Source organism: Pteropus vampyrus, unplaced genomic scaffold (assembly GCF_000151845.1).
Source record: "Pteropus vampyrus isolate Shadow unplaced genomic scaffold, Pvam_2.0 Scaffold240, whole genome shotgun sequence".
In the NCBI taxonomy this organism is placed as follows: Eukaryota; Metazoa; Chordata; class Mammalia; order Chiroptera; family Pteropodidae; genus Pteropus; species Pteropus vampyrus.
The window spans coordinates 293,009-312,964 of NW_011889021.1; the positions used below are offsets into that span (position 1 = coordinate 293,009).

At 43.5% G+C, this 19,956-nt stretch overlaps 1 protein-coding gene across 1 annotated transcript in view; it reads left to right on the plus strand.

Moving 5' to 3' along the window:
* Window positions 1-4,963: 4,963 nt before the first annotated feature.
* The window catches only part of PARVA (parvin alpha), a 152,600-nt gene continuing 137,607 nt past the window's right edge, over window positions 4,964-19,956 (plus strand). The window contains exon 1 of the mRNA XM_011374158.1: window positions 4,964-5,234. Coding sequence (XP_011372460.1) covers window positions 4,979-5,234 — 256 coding nt within the window. The 5' untranslated portion in view covers window positions 4,964-4,978. The remainder of the gene's footprint in view (window positions 5,235-19,956) is intronic.

Here is a 19,956-nt window from a genome sequence, read left to right on the forward strand (position 1 = left end):
GTGCTCTCAAGCAGATTTATTTTAGGTTTGTCCAGTTTTTCTAGTTGTTCTCAGTGGGAAGGTTGGCCTGTATTTTACATCTGACTGTACAAAAAGTCAAATAGCCATTTTCTATCTATTTGTTAGGAAGATTCCTGGAAGCTGTTTTATAACACTTTTGCTTACATCCCATTGGTTAAAGTTTAGTCATATGACTGCACCTAGCTGGGAAATACCCTCTTTACTCTAAGAGACCATAATCCTAGCTGAAAAGTGTGGGTTCTATGGATATTTTGTTGAACAGATCCTAGGGTTTGTAATATTAGTTTTTCAGTTACTCGCTATGCAATCTGAAGCAAGTTACTTAAACATTCCAGGTTCCAAGTTACTTATCTATAAAATGGAGGTAATGATAATATCATTTATGAGTCTCAAATGAAAAACTAATAATGAATGCTTATCTGCTGGGCACTTAGCTGAGTCGTTTGTTTACACTGACTACCGTGGTCCTCCTGGTAGTCATCTGATGAAGTAAATACTCATTTGTTCTCATGATGATGAGAAAACTGAGGCAGAGAGATTAGATATCTTGCACAAGATTATAGGATATTTGGCTGCAGAATGGTGATTCAAATGGCAAGCCTTCACCACTACATGATCCTGCCTTGTAAATCACAAAATTCGCCTGTTGGAATTGCTGAGGGAAGATGACAGGACCAGGACTGGAACGATGCCAGGTGGCTGAGGGCAGTATGTGTTTATAGCAAGAAAAATGGTCTCCTAAGGGAAGGTCTGGGAACAGAACTGGACTTGTTTGGTACATATGGGTTTTTGAGTGATGCGGATCACCCAGGAAGTTAGAGGAGATCATAGAGATAAAAGGGACCCTAAAGAGCGTGTAGTCCCATGGCTTTATTTTTATAAATTAATCGATTTTGTGATACATTTATTAATTTTTATTGAAGAACAATATACATACAGAAAATTTCTCACATTATTAAGTGCGTGCTCTATGAATTTTCAAAATGAATATAACATAACCAGTTCCTAGATCAAGAGAGAACATTAGCAGCTCCAGTAGCCTCTTTCATGCCTTCCGCCCTCTTGGCCTACACCTGTCACTACCCCTCCCAAGGCTAATCATTATCCTGACTTCTAACATCAGAGATTAGTTTTGCCTGTCTTTCATCTTCTATGAGTAGAATGATAGAGTATTTGTTATTTTGTGCCTGATTTTTTTCACTCAACATTATTTTGTGAGATACATTCCTGTTACTGCTTGTAGTTACAAATTGTTCGTTCTCATCACTATGTAATATTCCCTTGTGTGACTGTCACTATTTATCGATTCAACTGTTAATAGGGAATTGAATGGTGCTGCTGTGAACTTTCTAGAACATGTATCTGGGTGGACACACAAATGTACTCATTTTTGGGGGGTGTAACTTAGATTGAAATTGTAATTGTTGATCATATGGTACTGTCTTGTCTTTGCTTTACCGTTGATGGAAATGAAAGTACAGAAAGGGCAGAGATCTGTCCAAGGTCACCCAGCTTCTGAGCCAGGCCTAGAACCTGAGGTGATTCTCTCCTTGTGCAGTTTGTCTAGGCCTAGATTTCAAGCACACTCTGGCCTAAAGATTCAGCATTCTCATGCAACACACATTTAACTTATGAGCTCTTATCATTTAAGCGTCGGGTAAGATGAGACTAATGACCAAGCACAAGAGGGGCAACTGATCAGTGGGGCCATAATTGCAAATACCAGTTTAGATTGGAGGGAGTCAGAGCAGATTCGTCTCTGCATTTTGTCGAATAACCATGTGCGATGTGTGTCCTGTTTAAACTAGAGTTAAATTCAGTCTCCTTTAGGGCTAGGACCTGTGCAAAGTGCTTCCCCCATATGTTATTTCATTTAATCTCCTGAATAAAAACCAAGTCAATTCACAACCATAAGGACCAACATAGTCTCAAAAGAGAGTATGTAAACTCTGTAAGAAAATGAGCATTTTAGAACGGTGCTTTTCAATCTATGGTGAAGGATCAATATTTTTATAAAATAAAAAATAAATGTTAGAAAAATAAAATGAAAAGACATTCAAAATATAAGCTTCCGCTTTTTATTATTAAATTAAACAAATAAAAAGTTACATTGTTAAATTACTATAAAAGTTTCGAAACACTCTTAGTTTCTATATTAATATCATCGAGGATGAATAGCACACAGTTTACAGATCAACACTGGTTTTCAGACTACCTTTTGAATAGCACTGGTTTATAATTTACCACCCATTCCCCCTTGGCTTATCAAGATAGGTTAATAATTATCTTAGAGGCAGAAAGGTTTGCATAACAAGACGTCTGCATTATACCAGAGACCCTGGAAACCATTCATAGTTTACATTCCTGGGACTTTACCATTCCCCACCCTTTATCAACATGACTTTATTCAACAGTATGGATAAAAGATAAAAGTTACAAATGACTTTATTGTTCTTTTCAAGAACTTCCCCTCAAATCTCATTGAAATTAACATAAAACTCTTAAATTTTTCAATATATAGAATTTAAAAGACTAATCTCAAAGACTCTTTGAAAGCTGTGGCTTGTGTTCATTAATCTTAAACTATTTAATCACAATCTTTAGCCAAATTAACTAAGCACCACCTCATTGAAAGACTTTCCTTAAATCAGATCCCCAAACCTTATAAATATTCATACTTTGTCCCTGCTCTTCCCCAGTCCAAGATGCTACTAAGACTGAGAAGGCAGGAGGATTCTCCTTACCATGGTGTACGATAAACTTAGCTTTGCCTTCTCTGCAGCTTATTTTGCAGGTTTTTTCTGGGATCCAGAATTCAACGATCAAGACTTTCCTTTGTTCTTTTTAGTCTTGTTCAGTTGCTTCCAAACTTTAGTATGCATAAAAATTATTGAAGAGTGTTGTGTATGCAAAAGTACGCATGAGCGATTTAAGAGATTTCTATGTATAATTTTACCCATGCCGTATTTAGGACCTAAGCCCTGTACACAGATATTAGTAATTGGTGAAGAATAGAGAATGACTGAGCTGGAAGTGGCCTTAGGTACGTGGATCAAAATCACCTGATGTAATTCCTGTTAAATACTTGTCTTGGTTTTACCTCGCGGTTGTACTGAATCCGAATTTCTAGAGATGGGGCCTGGGAATGTTTGTAACAACTCCCTAAGGGATTGTGATGCACCAACAGGTTTGAGAACCACTATTCTCCTCCACCACTTCATTTTGTAGATGAAGAAATAGAGACTCAGAAACAGGAGTAAACTTGCCAAAGATCACACAGTTATTGAGCTGTGCTTCTCACGATTCCTTGACAAAGTTCCCAGGTCTGGAGGTCAGATTTGGGAGATGGGCTTATGTATCCAATACCCTGAACAAGAATAATTGATGATGTAATCAGAATACAATTCTATTTTGGCTTCTCAACATCTCTAAGATTCATCAGTGGAGTGGTGGGAGGGGAGTGTGGTTGTCATACTCTTCCACAGCTCCTGGGTAAATGTTCTAGCAGTCATCATGATTTCCCTGCTTTCTGTCAGGTGAGAGGCACCAGCTAAAGTATTATTTTCAAAAAAGATAAAAGTAGGACTCGTAAGCGAGGATAAAATGAACATATACTCTGCTGAATCTATTGACCATCTTTTTTATTCTCAAATTGCTGCTTGTTAGTTTTCTGATTAGCTCAAGTAAAGACAGATGGGTTATTAAAAGGCTTTAGGAACGTGTCCTCAGAAGGACACACAGCTGGCCCTCTGAGGAACTGCAGGTGGGCGCTGGGAAGAGATTCAAGATTTAGGAAGCTACTCCCCATGGTTTTTCATTACCCAGATCACATGGCTTTTTGAGCACACTTCTTTGCCCCATTCTTTTGTTTCTCTATTCATCAGCATGCATGTGGCTAAAAAATGGACACCCCGGTGCTAAGTCTACATGATCATCACTGAGAACTCAACTTCTGACAAGTCTTTCTAGCTTGGTTCAGACTCTTGATTGAGACTATCTGGCTGCTCTCCAGTCAAGTATTAGCAGTCCTTTGGGTCAGGTCAATCAGCTGTAGCTACTTGGAGAAAACACACTGCCAAGGGGCTGTGTGAGTGTGAGACAGAAGAGTCCAAGTGAGAACTTAAAGTGGGCAAGCACAATAAAATGTGCCTTTTAGTCATTTCCACCATGAGACTCCCCTGTTATGCCAAATGAGTCTGGTTGTCACTTTGTTGCTTTTACTCAGGCTGGATAAGTTTGGGGCAGGGGTCTCACAGGAGCCTATTGTTGTACCTTCCCATTCATATTTCCACCAATATTTGGGATCCTCCTTTGCACAAATCTTTGAGCTGCTAGAAATAGGGACGTCTCTAAGAAGCCTTGGCCCTTAGTAATTCTTCACCAATTACTAGGCTCATGAATTACAAACTTCTCAGTCTTGGATTGGGGTGAAGAGGAGGGTGGGTGTGCCCAGTTATGGCACAGCTACGGATAAATGCAGGAATGGTCGGATGTACCCGGTTGGTGGGGCTTGAACACGTTTCGGTTCACTTTGTTTCTTCCCAGATGGCTCACTCTCTTTCGTAGGCTCAAAACCTGGGCCTAGTAACTGTACAGGTAGAAATGCAGGGGAAGTGCAAGCACCTCAACACGTAGCCGGGTGGAGACAGTGGGAGAGAGTAACAGGTGGGTTCGGTTCAGCAGTCACTGAACTCCTGATTTGTGTGAGGATCTGTGCTGGGTGCAGAGCCAGGGGAAATGAGGCTCCCAGGCTGGAGGGTCTCACACACACGAGATAAGGCCGCACGTTCTGCAAGGGGCGGATTTGCGGTATCCATCCCCCTTGCTACCGGTAGCCAAGGGACCTGGAACGCAGGCCTGGCCAGGGCGAGGGCCCGAGCGCGCAGCTCTTCGCAGGGCGGAGGGCGGCGCGAGGGAGGGAGAGAGGGAAGGGAAAGGCGAGTGCGAGCTGCCTTAAATGCTTGGAATAATTCCGCTTCCGTTTGGAAAGCCGCAGCCTCAGTCCCGCCGCGTCCGCCGCGTCAGCCCAGCGCCAGCTCCGCGTCCCGACCGGCCCGCAGCTGCCCGCTCCGCCGCCATGGCCACCTCCCCGCAAAAGTCGCCCTCTGTCCCCAAGTCCCCCACTCCGAAGTCGCCCCCGTCCAGGAAAAAAGATGACTCCTTCTTAGGGAAACTCGGAGGGACTCTGGCCCGAAGGAAGAAAGCCAAGGAGGGTGAGTATGGCCCTGCAGCGCGAGCGGCACAGATCGGGTACCGGGGGCCTTGGGGCCAGGGCTCAGGCCGGCGGGAGCGCGCCGAGGGGGGCGCGGCGACGCGTGCGCGCGCTTCCAGGAACGTTGTGTCTGGCGGGGCCTTGAGCGCCCCGCGGGCCACCACCACCTCCCTGCTGGTGGTCGCCTTCGCGCTGCTCTCCAGGGCCCTGCGGCGACTGACTGGGGCCACCTGGGCCTGGAACCGGGGAACGCCTGTTCTCGGTCCCGGGGCCGCTTGGCCCAAGGACCCTGGAGGCGGCCGGCCCGCCAGCCTGGAGGCGGCGTCCTCCTGTAGGCCCCAAGTCCCCGCCCTTTACGCGCCCGAAGGCTGGCGTTTCTCAAGTTTCTACTGAAACTTCTGGGCGCCGTCACTCTTTGCCTTTCGTTGGTCTTTGAAATCAGATCGTTTCCCAGACCTGCTGAAGTCCAGATGCAGCGTTGGCCTCTTTAGATCTTTTGTCCATACCCAGGGCCCGGTGTGGCTGTATTAATGAGTAGATCAACATCAAATGTTTGTCGAATGAATGAGTGAAAAGCTGGCTTTCCTAGCGGTCCTGCTGTGTAGTGGATGACAAACTCTCACCCCAAGAGAAAACCTGGATGAGACACACACACACACACACTTTGCATCATGACTGTGACCCTTCTGTGAACTTGAGAGCTCTTGCAAAAACCATTTCCTTTCCCACCCCCGCCCAGGTGAATCGAGGCGATCTTATTTTTTTCTAGAAGAGCTTGCGTGGGAAATGTTTTGTCTAAAGGGCAGATTTCGCATCCTGGTTTTGGGTTTGAAAAACGTGGTCACGGTCCTGAAGAAGGAGTAGTGAGAGATGGGTAGATAGAAGTTGCTTGGTTCATTTTTTAATATATACAGACTGCTCATTGGTGTAGGAATAGCACTTTTGAAGATTGTGATATGAGATGTAAAATAAGTTTCATGTTCCTGAGTTATCTTAAAGCATAAAAAAGAATTTTAAAAATTTCATTGTTGAGAATTATTAAATTTAACACAACAGACTAGCCTTCCATTCTCTATATTGAAATGAGAAGCAGCAAAACATATACCCCAAAATGTCCCCCCACCCTCTATTTGGTTATTTTGGCAAACCATTAAGTAATGTGCAGTTGGTAGCAAATCCTGGCTTAGAAATTCCTTTTCTAGACTACTCTTTTAACTTTTTCCCCTCAGTATCCCTGATATGGGCTCTCTCGTTTAAGACTGGGCAACTCAATTTTTAAAGCTCATGACCTACTGGGAATGCTCACACCACCATTGCCAACTCTTTAGAAAAGTTTATTGTAAAAGTAAAAAGCTGGTCTTTTTTGTATCTACTACTGTTCTATTCCAAGAGCCAGGAGAATGAGTCTGCTGGTGGCCCTTCACTTTTTTTCAGGTGGACTAGCCTGTCTCCTTCAGCCTTTTCTTCACCAGGCCAAACATCCTCTGTTCCTATAGCTGGTCCTCATAGACATGATTTTATGGCACACTGACATCCTATCTCTTCATTTTCAGTGAGGTCAACTTAGTTGGGACTTTGAAAACGATGTAGTGGAAGGACTATTTACAGAAGTGTGGGCAGAGTTAAGGGAACCCCAAGAGATGATGAGGAACGTAGGCGCTAGCAGCGGTGGCAGGGGACTGTTACCACCCCTAGACCTGGAGGGACAAGGGAAGCAAATCGGAACCCACTGAGAGCTGGATCTGTGAGAGGCTGCCTGACAAACTGCAGCTGTAGAGGGACACGTGTCAGAAATGTGAAGGTGGAGCAGGGAGACATGGCATAAGAGAGACTGCGTGTTCTCTTTCTTTTTGCCCGGAATCTTTCTCTGGTACTTAAAATTGGCTAGACCCAGTGGGAAGTGACCAGGGCAAGGGAATCTGGGTGATGTTGTATGTAGGGGTCAGCTCCTTTAGGGCACAGAGCAGTGCAGAGAATAAATGATAGTGGGGAGTGGGGGTGGGGGCAATGGAGAATAGCTAGCAGATCGTCTCAAAGCAAGGTGCTCAGAAGTCAACATAGTACAGTAGTAATCCCGTCCAGCTAGTCCTAGTTAGAACAGGGCTGTCACCTCCTTTGCTCTAGCACAGACATCATGTTCTATTAATGCAGTCAAGGCTGTTTTTCTTTATTTTGCCAACTATATCATACTGTTATCACTCATTGAGCTTGCTATCAGCCGAAAGATATTTTTGTTTGGTACTTCTCAAGCATTCCCTTCCCTATCTCAGATTTACTCTATTGGGTTTTTGAAACCAAGTGCAAGATCTTGTTTTAATCCTTGTTATACTTAACTGTTAAGTCCTTATTCTGTCATTCAGTCTGTTAGCTAATCCAGGGGATGTAAATGGGTGAATTGAAGAGCATGTGCTTCTCTTAAAGGGGCCCACCATCACTCAGCTCCAACTGCTTGCTGCTGCACCTAGTAGTTCTGTGAGCCCAAGGTCAAAGAAGGCAGTGGGTGGGTCTGAAATAACCTGTTCTTAGTGAGCATGTGCTGCGTCTCAGTGATCAGTGCTTTACTTTGTCAGGGGCCTACTAACCATCGCTTCAGTAACAATACGGCTAGATCTTGCTCTGGATTCTGTATAATCTCTCAGCTCTGTGCTTTGCAGAAACTACCTTCCTCCACTTTACCGCTAGTGTTCTAGAACCTCCCATTCTTCACGATTCCTCAAGATCATTGATGTTGGTCTGTCCACAGATTATTTTGGTGCTTTGGCATAGAATTCTCCTGGGCCCAAGGACTACCATTCATTCATTTTGATACCTATTGTGTCCCATGGTAGGACATGGATTAGAAAGACATAATATATGTTAGAATATTTAGGTCAATGATTTCATATAACAATATGTCTTCCTAAGAACACCTATGATGTACATCACAGAATGACTATAAATTTCATGAGACTACATTAAAACTTGTCATCACTGTAGTGTTTTCATAAGAAAAAATAGCATTGGAGAGCAAGAGAGAATACAGGTTAAAAGCATGGTCTTTGGTAGAGACATTTGGGTTTGATTTCTGATCTGGCTCTTTATTTATTGCTATGATTCAGGACAAGTTCCTTAATCCTTTAAAGCCTCTGTTTCTTCATCTATAAAATGGGAATAAAAATTGCTTCCTTAATGGAGGTTGCCAGGCTTAAATTAGATAAAGTATGTGCTATGCGTAGCATGGCACAAATAATAATAGCTGTTAAAATTGATAGCTCGATTTTATATAGTCTTTAAATTTTGAAATAGTTTTTTCATTATGGACTGCAGAAGATTCTACAGGTCTACAAACAGGCTAGTAGCCTATGACTGTATGCAGCTCATCTAAGCACTATTTAGGTCCTTAGGAAATTAGGGATCTTTCCTTGCAAGTCAGATCCTCTGGTTTCCAAATGTCACATTTCAGCATTTTAAAAATATCTAGCCCCTTTTAGTGAGTTGAAGCTAAGAGGCTTTTGTTTTTCTCTGTGGGTCGTCTTTTTGGGGTTTCCAGTCACCGATTATGCCATACACGGCCCTCCTGTGTAGGTTCTTAGACTAGCCTTTCAGAGTCCATTTGCCAAAAGGCTACTTTTCATTTTCCTTCCTCTAGATCTATCCTTGAGACTTGGTCTTTCCAAGAACACCATCTTGAATTGCATCTGCCAGCTGAAGGTGCACTAAATTAGGTCAGCAGCAATGGTTATTCCTGTCATTTACCCTTTACTTATTCTCCTTCAGAGTTTTACATTTCATCCAGTGTCTGAAGTGTTTAGTAAGGGCTTTAACTTAATAATTTTTATAAGGATCCTTATCACTTTGGTTCACACTGGCTGTCCAGTATCACTGGGGGAAATCTCCAAACTCTGCAACAGACTTATGGTTTCTAGAGTGGAGCCCTCAGCATGGATGAGCAATCCTTCTCTTTCCTCCTAATCAGCTTGAATTTTCATTTTGCAACGTGCCTCCTCAAACCCTCACCACTCAAGTACTTTCCAAGACCTCGAGACAGAAAACTGAGTACCTGGTATGAGGTCGTTCAATTTCTCTTCACTGCCCTCCTTCCCTGCCCATATCTACACCGCTCCTTTCACACTCCTCCCTGCCCTCGTCCCTTCCAAGGAAATCCCTTCTCTCCTTTCTCCCGAGGCCATTCATTTCCCCTTTCTCGCAGATTTGGCATAGCCAGATATCTTTTTTTCTCATATCCTCAGTCTTTTTCATGCTGATCTATTCCCCTAACATTCTATAAATATGCTTGAGTCTTTCCTGTTTGAAGAAAATCTGATACTGGTTTCCTGTTAAGTTACTTACCAGAGGTCTTGAAAGAGTTGTCTATACTGGCTTTCCCTTTCTTATCTCCCAGTCGCTTCCTGATCCGCTATTCCCATTCTTGCTCCAGTTATTTACTGAGTGCCTACCATGTGCCAGGCACTGTGCTAAGTGCTGGAATATAGCAGTGGAAAAAAAGACAAAACTCTCTGCCTTCATGAAGCCTACATTCTAGTAAGGGAAACAGATAATAAAGAGATAAATTGTTGGTAAAATATGTGTATTTTGGTAGAGCGGTGACAAGTGCTATAGAGTGAAATAAAGCAGGAAAAGAGAAGATGGAATGTTGTGGGATGAGGGATGGTTGGCGATTTTAAAGGGGATGGCTAGAGAAGGCCTCACTGAGAAGAGTGTATTTGAGTAAAGACCTGAAGGAAGGAAGGGAGACAGCCATGTGTATATCTTGGAGAAGAGTGTTACAGGTGAAAGGAATAACAAATTCAAAGGGTAGGAGTGGACTGGGTGTGTTGAGGACTAGCAAGGACGTCACTGTTATTAGAAGAGAGAGTGAACACAACTATGGACAATGGTGTGGTCTCAGAGGCAATTAGCGAGGGTGGGACAGGTTGTGTAGGGCCCTGGAGGCCATTATGAGACCAGGGCCTTTACTCCAAGTGAGATGGGGAGGTTTTGGAGAATTTTGCACAGAAAAATAACATGACCGTACTTCAGCTTTAATAAGATTGCTCTGATGGTGTTAAGTGACTGAGGGGGAAAGAGTGGAAGAAGGGAGGCGAGTTAGGAGGATGCCATCATGATCCAGGTGAGAGATGGTCATGGTCTAGAGATGAGTGGTAGCAGTGGAGGGGGTGAGCATCAAATTCTGGATATAGTTTGAAGGTATAGTGCAGTGATCCCCAACCTTTTTGGCACCAGGGATGGGTGCACCTATGGGCATCTAATGCCTGATGATCTGAGGTGGAGCTGAGGCAGTGATGCTAGTGCTGAAGCAGCTGGAAATACAGATGAAGCTTCTTCTCTCCTTGCCTGCCGCTCAACTCCTGCTGTGTAGCCTGGTTTCTAACAGGCCACAGACCGCTACCGGTTCCTGGCCTGGGGATTGAGGACCCCTGGTATAGTGGATAGGATTTACTGAAAGATTGGGTGGAAGATGAGAGAGTAGAATCAAGATGACTCCAGGGATTTTGGTTTGAACAACAGGAATGATGGAACTGATTTTAACTAAGGTGAGGAATTCTGCAGGAAGAGCTTGTTTTTAAGAGAAAGCTGGAGTTCATAGGAACTAGACGTCTAGTTCCTATGTTGAGTTCACAGTCGGTTTTAGGGATCTAGTTGGGAGTGGGGAGGTCTGGGCTGGAGACATATCCCAACTGGTGTGTAGGTAGGTGTATTTAAAGCCATGACACTGAATAGGATCATTAAGGGAGGGGAAATGGATAGAAAGTAGAAGAAAGAGGTCCAAGGACTGAGCCCAAAGGCTTTCCAACATTTAGAAGCTGGGAGATGAGGAATAAGCGAGAGCGCCTGAAAAGTAGTGACCCATGTGAGGGGAGGAAAACCGGGAGAGTGTGGAGTCCTGGAAGCCAGCAGCAGAGTCCCTTCCGTTCCCATCGTTTATGCTTCATGGACTAAGGCCTCCAAACCCACTGTCTCCTTTTCAACCCTGATTCCACTTGGGCTCTTTGTGGCATTTGACGTTATTCGACTTTCTTTTTTCCTTCAAATTTTCTTCTCCCTTGACCTTATCCACACTGAATTTACTCCCTGTGTCACTGATGACTCTTTTTCAGACTCTTTCTCAGGCTTTTCTTATCTGTCTGCCCCCTCAGCAGCATTTCCTAGGGTTCTGACGTCATTTGCTTTGCCCTCTGTTTCTTTTTCTCCCATCTACCCATTGATGTTTCTCAAATCCAGTTCTTTACCTGTAGAATAGATGCATCTTTCCACCATCTGGATATGTCACAGAATTCTCAAACTCAGCATGCCCTCAGTGGAATTATTTGCCCCATATGCTCGAATCTGCTCTATTACTCGACCATCCACCTCTATTTCAGAGGTCAGCAACTTTTCCTTAAAGAGCATAAAGTAAATATTTAAGACTTTGCTGGCCCTCTGGTCTCTACTCAATTCTACCTTCATTGCCATAAATGATAGGTGAATGAACAAGTGTGGCTGTGGTCCGATAAAACTGTAGTTATGGACACCGAAATTTAAATTTCACATAGTTTTCATGTGTCAAAATATTCTTTTTGTTGTTGTTGTTCTTTTTTGCTGCCTTAATTCAGGCCCCACGAGTGCTCTTTGTTTTCATTGCGATTGTTTATTTTTTGAAGAAAGTATTATCTTTATTTTCTACCTGGGATATTGCAGTATCTACCCCACTAGTCTATCTCTAGCCCTTTTTTGTTCAGCCCACCCTTCATCCGTTTGCCAATATGTCATCTTTTAAAACACAAAGATAATGTCCCCCCAGGACAGACTTCTTAGTGTGGCCTTCGAGACCTTCGCGATTGATCCTTAGTCTAGTTTCTGCTATTTCCCTTTCAAGAAGCCTCCATTTTAACCATACCAAACCACTCTTTATTCCCCAAATTCACCGTGTTCTTTCACATGTTTTAGCCTTTACACATGCTGTTCCATGTTTCTGGAATGATCTTCTCCCCTTCTCCATTCAACAAGTTCTTATTCCATTATCAAGATCCAGCTCAGATATCCACTTCTGCTTGATGCCCTCCGTAGCTCTGCCTGGAGGAGTGAGATGCTTCCTTCTCTGTGGCCCCCCACCACCTTGTCCCTGCCTCTGTGGTAGCACTGGCCACATCGCCTTGCAGCCATTTGTGGGTGTAAGCCCTCTTCCTGTAGCCCTCCTGCCTCCTGTAATATTCGACCCATAATAATGTTGGCATTTCTGTGGAATGAATTTCCCCATTTTTACCTTGGTGAAAATAGCCTACTATAAACTGATTGTACAATTTAAGACAAGTCTCTTCCCCTTTGCCCATTTCTGACATCAGGGGATTAGGTTAAATAACCTCATAGGGCCCTTGCAGCTCTGGTATTCTATGATTTCTGCATTCTCATTTCACCAGGCTTCTCTCAAATTCAGTTTTATTGTCTGTGTAGGGTGGTCTGGGAATGACATCATCACAAAGACCTCTTTCTTTCCTCCACTAATGAAGGCCCCTCTGTGTCGGGAGGAGGAGATGGAAACCAGGATAAGTGGGCCCTGGCCCAAGGACACCTCCGTATTAGGAATCGGTCTCCTTGTCTCATGGAATATCTCTATTTGGTTAACAAGCACAGTTCGTAATTATGTTTTAGCCATTAGTACAGGAGGAGGGATGAGATCCTCATGTAAACATTTGTAAGCATCTAAAAATCTTTACTCACTGTTACAGGGAAAAAAGAACACATTTGGGGAAAGCTCTGCAACTTAAAAGACTTTTAAAAATAAAAATAAAATACTTTAAAAACCTGTAAACATTCTGTTGTTTTCAGTTATGTTCCACAGCCTGAAATCATTGAGAAATCCAAATGAGGGCTTCGCCTGAGGCCCAGGGCAAGGAGGCCTCCTCCGCCTTGGGCCCTGGACCTCATCCTTCCCTTTCCTTTTCCCCGCAGACTCCAGGAGGACAAGAGTGTGTTTGTTTTGCTCTCATTTGTATCCCCAGTGCCTAGCACAGCACCGGGTACTTACCAGATGCCCTCAAAATGGTTATTAACTGCCCAAATCATCAATGGGCATCTTATTCCTACTGAATAAGAAATAAGGATGTCCCCAGGTTACTTCAAACTCTGCTTTAACCTCAGATGACTCTTCTGGTCCCTTGATTCCTCATTTTCTTGGGGGAGGGGGGGAGTGTGTGTGTGTGTAATAAAAACTGCCTCCTCCCTCCCTCCAGGAATCTACTCTTTTGGGGAAGACATTATCACTTCGCAGCCCTGTCGTTTGACAAACACACAAAGGCCTCCGAGACCAGAGGTTTGGGTCCTAGAATCAGCGGGCACCGATCATGCACTGGCAGCAGTGAGCCTGCAAGGAGGCCCGCTGGTCAAAGGTGGGGAGGAGGCTGAGTGTAGAGGCCAGCATTCTTTGTGTTTCATCCAGAAAAGCTTGCTTTGTGGAAACGGCGTCTCACATATTCACGTTAGCTTGCTTAAGTGAACCAGGACTGAAGTGAAACAGCCTCTTTGCAACATTTGGGGGAGATGAGAGAAGAGAGCAGACTGAAACTCTACAAGAGAGATTCAGAATTCCTTTAATTCCCTCACGCTGACCCCTTGTTCTCCCCTGCACATCTCAGCTTCATTTCCTCACTGAGTACACAGTTAAGGAAAACTGAAAATGAGCCAGAGGCAAGGCCACTATCATTACCCCTCCGCGGGAGAGCCCCCGCACAGGAACTCCACCCCGCCTTCAAAACACCAAGAAAAGAACCACCAAAAGGAGAGAATGGCTTGATGCCACGGTTTCACTGAGCTTTGCCTCGCGTCTGTTTATTGCAGCTGCTTCTTTTCTGCTCAGGCCTGAGACTCATGTTTGCGTGGTGTGGGGCTCACTAGAGGACTCACCTAAAACCTAGTTCTGTTAGCGTTTACTAAGTGATAATTCTGTGTGCTTGGAACGTACCCGCCTGACAAAGTCTTAGGGAAACCAAACTTTGTGACTAGTGTCATTTGTCTTCTCTGCAAACCAGCCTTAGGGAAATGTTATGCCCTGGGTGGAGGAAGCAGAGGACTTAATTGGTTTAAGCGGAAGTATTCTGAACCACTACTGCACATTCTCTTGGGGAAAAGAAGAGTGAGCCGTATCACTTAGCATATGATATTTTTAAATAAAAACTTTTTTCTTTCCCATTGTAAAATTAACCCATGCTTGTGGGATTTATGGGAAAATAGAAAAAACAGTCGTATGAAGTTCCAGCTCCCAAAGGCAAATCACAATTAGAATTTTGATTTCTTTCTTTCTGTTCTTTTTCTTCATTATAACTTTTTCCTGGTTTATAATTGTGAGTATACTGTGTATATAAATATTCTGTATCATTTTTCATTTATTATAAGGTAAATATTTTTCATGTTATTGCAGATCTTTTCAAACACTTTTTAGGTGCATAATTGAATGAGTGTCTTATGGTTTACTTAAGCATTTCTTTTAGCCCTCTTTTCCCCCCTTCCTTCTAGAAATAACGCTGCCTAAAGCTCCCCCCGCCCCCAATTACTCAGAATAATTTCCTTTGCTTGGAGCCCCAGAAGTGCAATTACATAGTCAAAGGCTCACAATTGGCTTGCTTACTGTCAATGATTTACAATTGATAATTAGGGAAAACGTATGCTTTTGAGTCTGGGTAGTCTTCCTAGTTAAAACCAACATTGTTAGGCTGAGGGTTTCTGTTTGCTCCTGGCTGGCAGCACTAAGTTACCTACAGGGGTGGGTGGGTGGGAGGTTCAGGCGTCAGGGGCCGGCACATTTCCAGCCTGGTAGTAACACGTACAGAGTATAGGCAAATCTTTATTTCAGAACATTCTCTCATGGCCATCTTTCCGTCCATTTATGGCCCCACATGTCATACCTGGTGCCTGCTCTTTCTTACAACAGGTCCCAGGCATGGCCATCTTGAGAATAGTCATCCTTCAAGCTCCCCTGGGAGTCACAGTCCCCACCCCCTGTCCCCCTGAGTTCTTACCACTCCCAAGCGAGGCCCAGTGGAGATTTGGTCAAGAAGTTCCTCCTTCTCTTGACCACTTCCTCCCCACCTCCCAACTTCTGAATTCTTGACTTGTCTCACAACCTGATAACCACAGACAAATGCGAGGGAATCGCAAGACACCAGGCTAATCACTGCAGTAGACACATTTAGCTTCACAGGGTTGAGGGACCCTTAGGAGACACATGCTTGAAGCCAGGTTGACAAGAGAAGGGACAGGATTTGGGAGGCTTCTGAGTTTCAGTTGGATTTTAACAGCGGGTTGGGCTGATGCCTCAGGGGCTCAGTTTCCTCAATCTGCCTTAGGAGTCAGTAGTCAGGTGTTTGTCTCCTAAGAATGGCTCTGAACCTGTTGGAGCAGGTAATTATCACACCCAGCACCGCAGGGAGTATTTCTGGGGAGTCGCCCATGGAGGCAAACACCCTCCCTGGGAGTGATGTGTCAAGGGTATTTATTTCATCATTGAATCATACCCCATTTCCTTCACTCATTCCCTTATCTCTTAAAATCCAGAGGCAACTCCCCTCTTCTATGTTGTGAAAAATAGCCTGACATTGAGGAGCCATGAATAATGCTATTGATGAAAACACAGGAGGTCTCCTGGTGATGATGATGTTGGACTATAAAGGGGCAAGGCTGTCAGCCTGTTTCTGCTCCCTCAGTGACATAAACCCAGGTGGCAGTGCTCCCGATTACATCAAGGGGCTCAGTGGAGCAGGAGCTCCACTCGTTTCGATTTACAGGGTACATTCATTGGGAGAATAATTAATCTACCAATTGCAGCATTACATTGGCTTTTCAATTCAAAACAATTGTTCCTAAAGCAGTTTTTGTCTTGGGCAACATGGCTTTGGCTGTGGGGCAGGCTCGGAGCCCCAGTGGGGAGGAGAAATGAGAGAGGAGTCAGAAAGAGGGTCTGCTTAGGACAGTCCAGGTCAGGCGAGGCAGGCACAGAGGAGGTGGGGTACAGAGACTTTTGGTATCTGTTGGGTGCCTGAGTCCTGAATCAGGCTCATCTGAGTCTAGGTTGGACTCTCAGATTCAGGGCCCTGGGGACAAAAGCTGGCAGAACTTAGCAGGCAAATCAGGACTGCAGCTGAGTAGGTGAGGGGCCATGGCAGGCTACAGTCTCAGCGTGGACTTAGGGTTCACTGGCTCACTGAGGGGAGCTAGGTGGGGGAGGCTGCCAGCACTCACACATGAACCTAGGTCTTGCCTCTCACTTCATCCCCTTACACTCCAGGCGTGTAAATAAACTTTCCTCTTTAGTGGGGAGGGGTTTTCCTATTTACCATAAGGCTAAACTATCCCTGGCTCCCTATGACAGACCTGCAGAGGACAAGTACTTAATCATGATAGCTGGGAGAATCAGGGGCAGCAGGAACCGACAGTTTTGATGCTGTTTGCAGACCACAGAAGGAGGGTAACACAATTCCATTTTAAAGCAACTCAGGATACTGGCCTCTAGCAAGGCATAGCAACTGCCTCTTGGCTGAGGGTTGCAAGGCCTCTCTTGAGGGGCTCAGTAGCCCCTCCAACACATTCCTAAGTGCCTGGAGAACAGAACGATCCTTTTGCCTGTTTTTCCTCCATGCCTGTCATTATTGTAAATTACAAGGCTTCCATGATGACTATGGAGAGGCAGATTGATTTGTTCCTTCTGATTGTCACTGTGCTGAACGTGGCTGGGGTGATGGGCACCCAGATTTCACACCTTGTAATGGCCCTGCCAGGGGTGGATGTTAGCACAGTTGGGATCTGACACTTCAATAAATCAGAGATATTCTGCCATGGAGATCAAAGTTCAGAATTGCTTAAATTGGTGTTAGAGCAGGTGGGTAACAGGAGTCCAGGGCCATGAATTGGATAGATGGCAATTGTCGTTCAATTTGTAGGGCCTGAATGTCAGCTTTTCAAATGATATGACATCAATTTAAGTAATTTGGGCTTCCAGTTACCTAGCCCTTTCAGTATTACTGATTCAGGGAAGTGTGATTCATGGTCTAGCTTATGCTCCTTGGGGAGAAAAAAAAGCTCGAATCTCTGGTATCGGGTGGTTGTATTTGTGCAGGATTGGTATCAATGGGTTGTCAGCTTTCATAGGAGCGTGGATGACAGTTTCATCTGCTACTTGGATGTGCTGGTAACTCCCCAAGCTACACTTTTATCATTTATTTATTTATTTATTTATTTATTTATTTATTTATTTATTTATTTATTTATTTATTTATTATGGTGACATTGGTTAACGAAATCTGGTAAGTTTCAGCTGTACATTTTAACAGTAAGGCATATATATATTTACATTGTGTGCTTACCTCTCATAGTTAGATTTCTTTCTGTCACCACATATTTGACCCCTTTTACCCCATTTACCTCCCCCCACCCCCTCCCCTCTGGTAACCACTAGTCCCAAGCTACATTTTAGCCATGACCTCTCTCCTGAGCTTCTGACTCATTAGCATGTGTGTATCATGGCATTGTCACTTACACACACAGATGAACCTCGGTTTTAACACAGAGCATATAATTCCCAAAGGCTTCTGATGAAGTGGGAATGTGCTCCAATTTCTGATGGCAGCTCAAGTCCACAGGAAAGATGGTCTTTATGGAGGAGTGTACACTTTAAAAAATAGTGTGACTTTATTGTGATACATTCCACCCATTTCAACAGTATAATTCAGTGACTTTTTTGAGTATGTTCACAGTTGTGCAATCATGACACAATTTTAGAACATTTTCATCACTCCAAAAAGAAACCTTGTACCCATTAGCAATCACTCCCCTCCCTTCCCCATTGCCCTGCTCTCAAGTAACCACTAATCTATAGTCTTGATTTGCCTATTCTGAACATTTCATATAAATGATATGCACTATGTGGACTTTTATAACTGGCTTTTTTTTCTCACTTTTCATAGCATTTTCAAGTTTCATCCATGTTATAGCATGTATCAGTAATTCATTCCTTTTTATGACAGAAAAACATTCCATTATACGAATATACCACATTTTGTTTATCCATTCATCAATCGATAGACATTTGGACTATTGGTACTTTTTGGCTATTAAGAATAATATGGCTATGAATTTTCAAGTACAAGTTTTTGTGTGGACGTATGTTTTCATTTCTCTTAGGTGTATACCCAGGCGTGGCATTGCTGAGTCATATGGTAGCTTTAGGTTTAATATTTTGAAGAACTGCCAGGCTGTTTTCCAAAGGGGCTGCACCATTTTCCATTCCCACCAGCAGTATATGAGGAATCTGATGTCTCCATATCTTCACCAACACTTGCTGTGGTCTGTCTTTTTGGTTATAGCAATCCCAGTGGGTGTGAAGTATCTCATTGTGGTTCTCATTTGCGTTTCCCCGATGACTGATAACATTGAACACCTTCTCATGTGCTTTTGGCTATTTATAGATCTTTTGGGCACTGGGATTTTAGATTCCATAGAGTTTAGTGCACATCTCCTCAGTCCTAAACGTGATGAGAGCCCTGGCCTCTAACGCAGAAAGGTGCACGCTGAGGAAGTCTCATTCTTCCACTTTTTTAACATTGGCTGGGAGCACCGGAGACTTGCTGCATCTTGTATTATAATGGCGCATTTCATTTTGCAGAATGACTGTATTCCTGAAATATTTCCTGTTAAGCAAATTGTCATAATCTTATTATATCACTGGCTTTCATTATTAAATTGGAAGTTGTTTGGCTGGAATATAGTTTTAGCTGCAAATTGTTAAAAAAAAAAAAATCATACCAGGAAAATAGTAAAGATTTAGAACTTGAACATTTAAATGAAATGTGGAAATTCTTGATATATCATGACATTTCAAATAATAATGGTAGCATCAACGGTAATAATGACATAAGGGACAAGCATTTACACAGTGCTATTATGGGCCAGGCAATATAACTGGTGCTTTATGTAAACTTATTTGATCTTCCTAACAACCTCACAAAATAGGTATCATTAGCATCTTTGCCCCTGTACAGATGAGAAAAGTGAAGGTCAGAGAGGACAGATAATTTGCCCAAAGTCAAAGCTAATGTACTAGTTAAAGTAACCCTAGGTGCTGTAACAGATAAGCCCTAAATTCTCTTGAGCATAACATAATAAAAATTTATTTCTTGCTTATAGCAGAACCCAGTGGCATCATCTTTGCTTTGATTGTATTCTATGTAGTCATTAAGGGATTTAGGCCCCTTTCATCTCATGGCTCTGCCTTCCTCTGGGTTCTTTAAGTCCTTACGGATCAGCCAGTGAGTGAGAGAGAGAACAAGACTGCAGTGGGAGGTTTTTACAGACCAGGCATAGACATGATGTATATCACTTCTGCCTACTTACCACTGTCCAGAACTTAGTTATGTGGCCACACCTATGTGCAAGAGAGGCCAGGAAACATAGTTTAGTTGTCTGCCCAGAGGGAAAGGAAATGAGTTTTGGCAAATACATGCATTGTTTTGCTATTGCCAGCAAGTGGAAGACATGAGATTTGAACCTGGGCAGTCTGGCTCCAGAGACTTGCTCTTAACTAGCACATTCTACCACCTTGCTATGAACAGTAGCTCAAAGTCTGAGAAAAATGTGGAGAATTTCACGGGTTTTTACTCAGTTTTCTTCCCACATATAACTCTGGTTGCTTGGATGGTGTGCCTAGGAATTTTGTCGAAGTCACTGTCTTTCAGAAAAGAATAACCATGAGAACTAAT